General features: G+C 42.2%; 1 protein-coding gene across 1 annotated transcript in view; it reads left to right on the top strand.

The window, feature by feature from the left end:
• LOC307271161 (cGMP-dependent protein kinase 1-like) overlaps positions 1-1,440 on the top strand; it is a gene marked incomplete at both ends in the record, with an annotated part of 37,151 nt that continues 35,711 nt past the window's right edge. The window contains one exon of the mRNA XM_080055032.1: positions 1-311. Coding sequence (XP_079911158.1) covers positions 1-311 — 311 coding nt within the window. The remainder of the gene's footprint in view (positions 312-1,440) is intronic.

Here is a 1,440-nt window from a genome sequence, read left to right as displayed (position 1 = left end):
ATGGGAACCTTACGGGACCTCCAATACGCCTTGCAGGAGAAAATCGAGGAGCTCCGTCAGCGAGACACTCTCATAGACGAGTTGGAACTTGAGTTGGATCAGAAGGATGAGTTGATCCAGAGGCTTCGGACCGAGCTGGATAAGTACCGGTCGGTTCTGCAGCCCGCCACGGCCCAGGTCCAGGCCCAGAGTCTGGGTCTGGCGCGGGACTCCCACCGCAGCAAACGCCAGGCCATCTCCGCCGAACCCACAGCCTACAACATGAAGGACATCAGCCACGTGACGCTCGCCTTCCACCCCAAGAGCACACAGTGAGTAAACGCTATAGAGATGGGTTTTATTTATTATTCTTTCGGACAATTCCACCCAATACACAATTTTCTCTTGCAAATATTCATACATCATACTTTGTGTTGTCCGAAGGGAGACGGAAGAAGCCAAAGGTTTTAAAGGTGCTCTGAGGAACTTTTTATTTTGTGTTTAATTCTAGCGCGCAACCTTTGGACAAAAGCAGTAGTGTCTTTATATGGCTTTCGACCCCAAGAGCACACAGTGAGTCCACTCTATATGAATGCTTTACTTTTAGATTTTTTTACAAAGAACACAAACACACAACTGAAAAAGTGAACACACAAACAAAAGACAAAATAAAATAAACAACTAACATGGCGTACTCTACTTTACAGGTTTCTAAGGACATTGTTTAAACTAAAGGTAAATGTTAAGCAGAAAATAAAAAGTCAACGAGGTGTCATGTAGGTCCCTTCAGTACTGTTATATAGTCCAGGAAAGGCTGACATATCTGTTTAAACTTCTCTGCTTTCCCTGAGATTTTATAATGGATTTTCTCCATAGAGTGATATAAATGGGTTTTAAAGGTGCTCTGAGGAACTTTTGTTTTGTGTTAATTCTAGCGCCCGAAAAACTATGTAAAAACATAATTCTTTGCACTGATGGTCTCGTTTGCTGTTACATGTAATTTATGATCATCAGAGGAAAAATGAGACTGTTTCAGAAATATTTAAAACGTTTCTCAGTTCACCTTTCCACCTGTAGAAACTGAAGGTTTTATTTTTCAGCTGACATTCGAGGCGTGTTTGATTTTATAAATTTATTTTATTCTATTTTTATTTTTTATTAGGGACAGAAAAATGAGCATAATTACAGTTGTTGCCCTTTTCTTTTTAATTACAACAAAACACTAACAACTGCGACTGTGTCTCAGGTGGTAGAGCGGGTCGGCCGATGATCAAAGGGTTGGAGGTTCGATCCCCGCCCTGCCACCTGTGTCATAGTTGTTGTGTCCTTGGGCAAGACACTTCACCCACCTTGCCTCGTGTGAATGTCGATAGTTAGCCTGCTGCTATCGGTGTATGAATGTGTGTTTGAATGGTAACGTGGGAAAGGAAAACAGGTCTCCCTTGATAAAGAGTCTTCGGT

Source organism: Ammodytes marinus (assembly GCF_949987685.1).
Source record: "Ammodytes marinus genome assembly, contig: scaffold_86, whole genome shotgun sequence".
In the NCBI taxonomy this organism is placed as follows: domain Eukaryota; kingdom Metazoa; phylum Chordata; class Actinopteri; order Uranoscopiformes; family Ammodytidae; genus Ammodytes; species Ammodytes marinus.
Note: the sequence above shows the minus strand (reverse complement) of the source record. Positions and strands in the feature narration are given on the sequence as shown.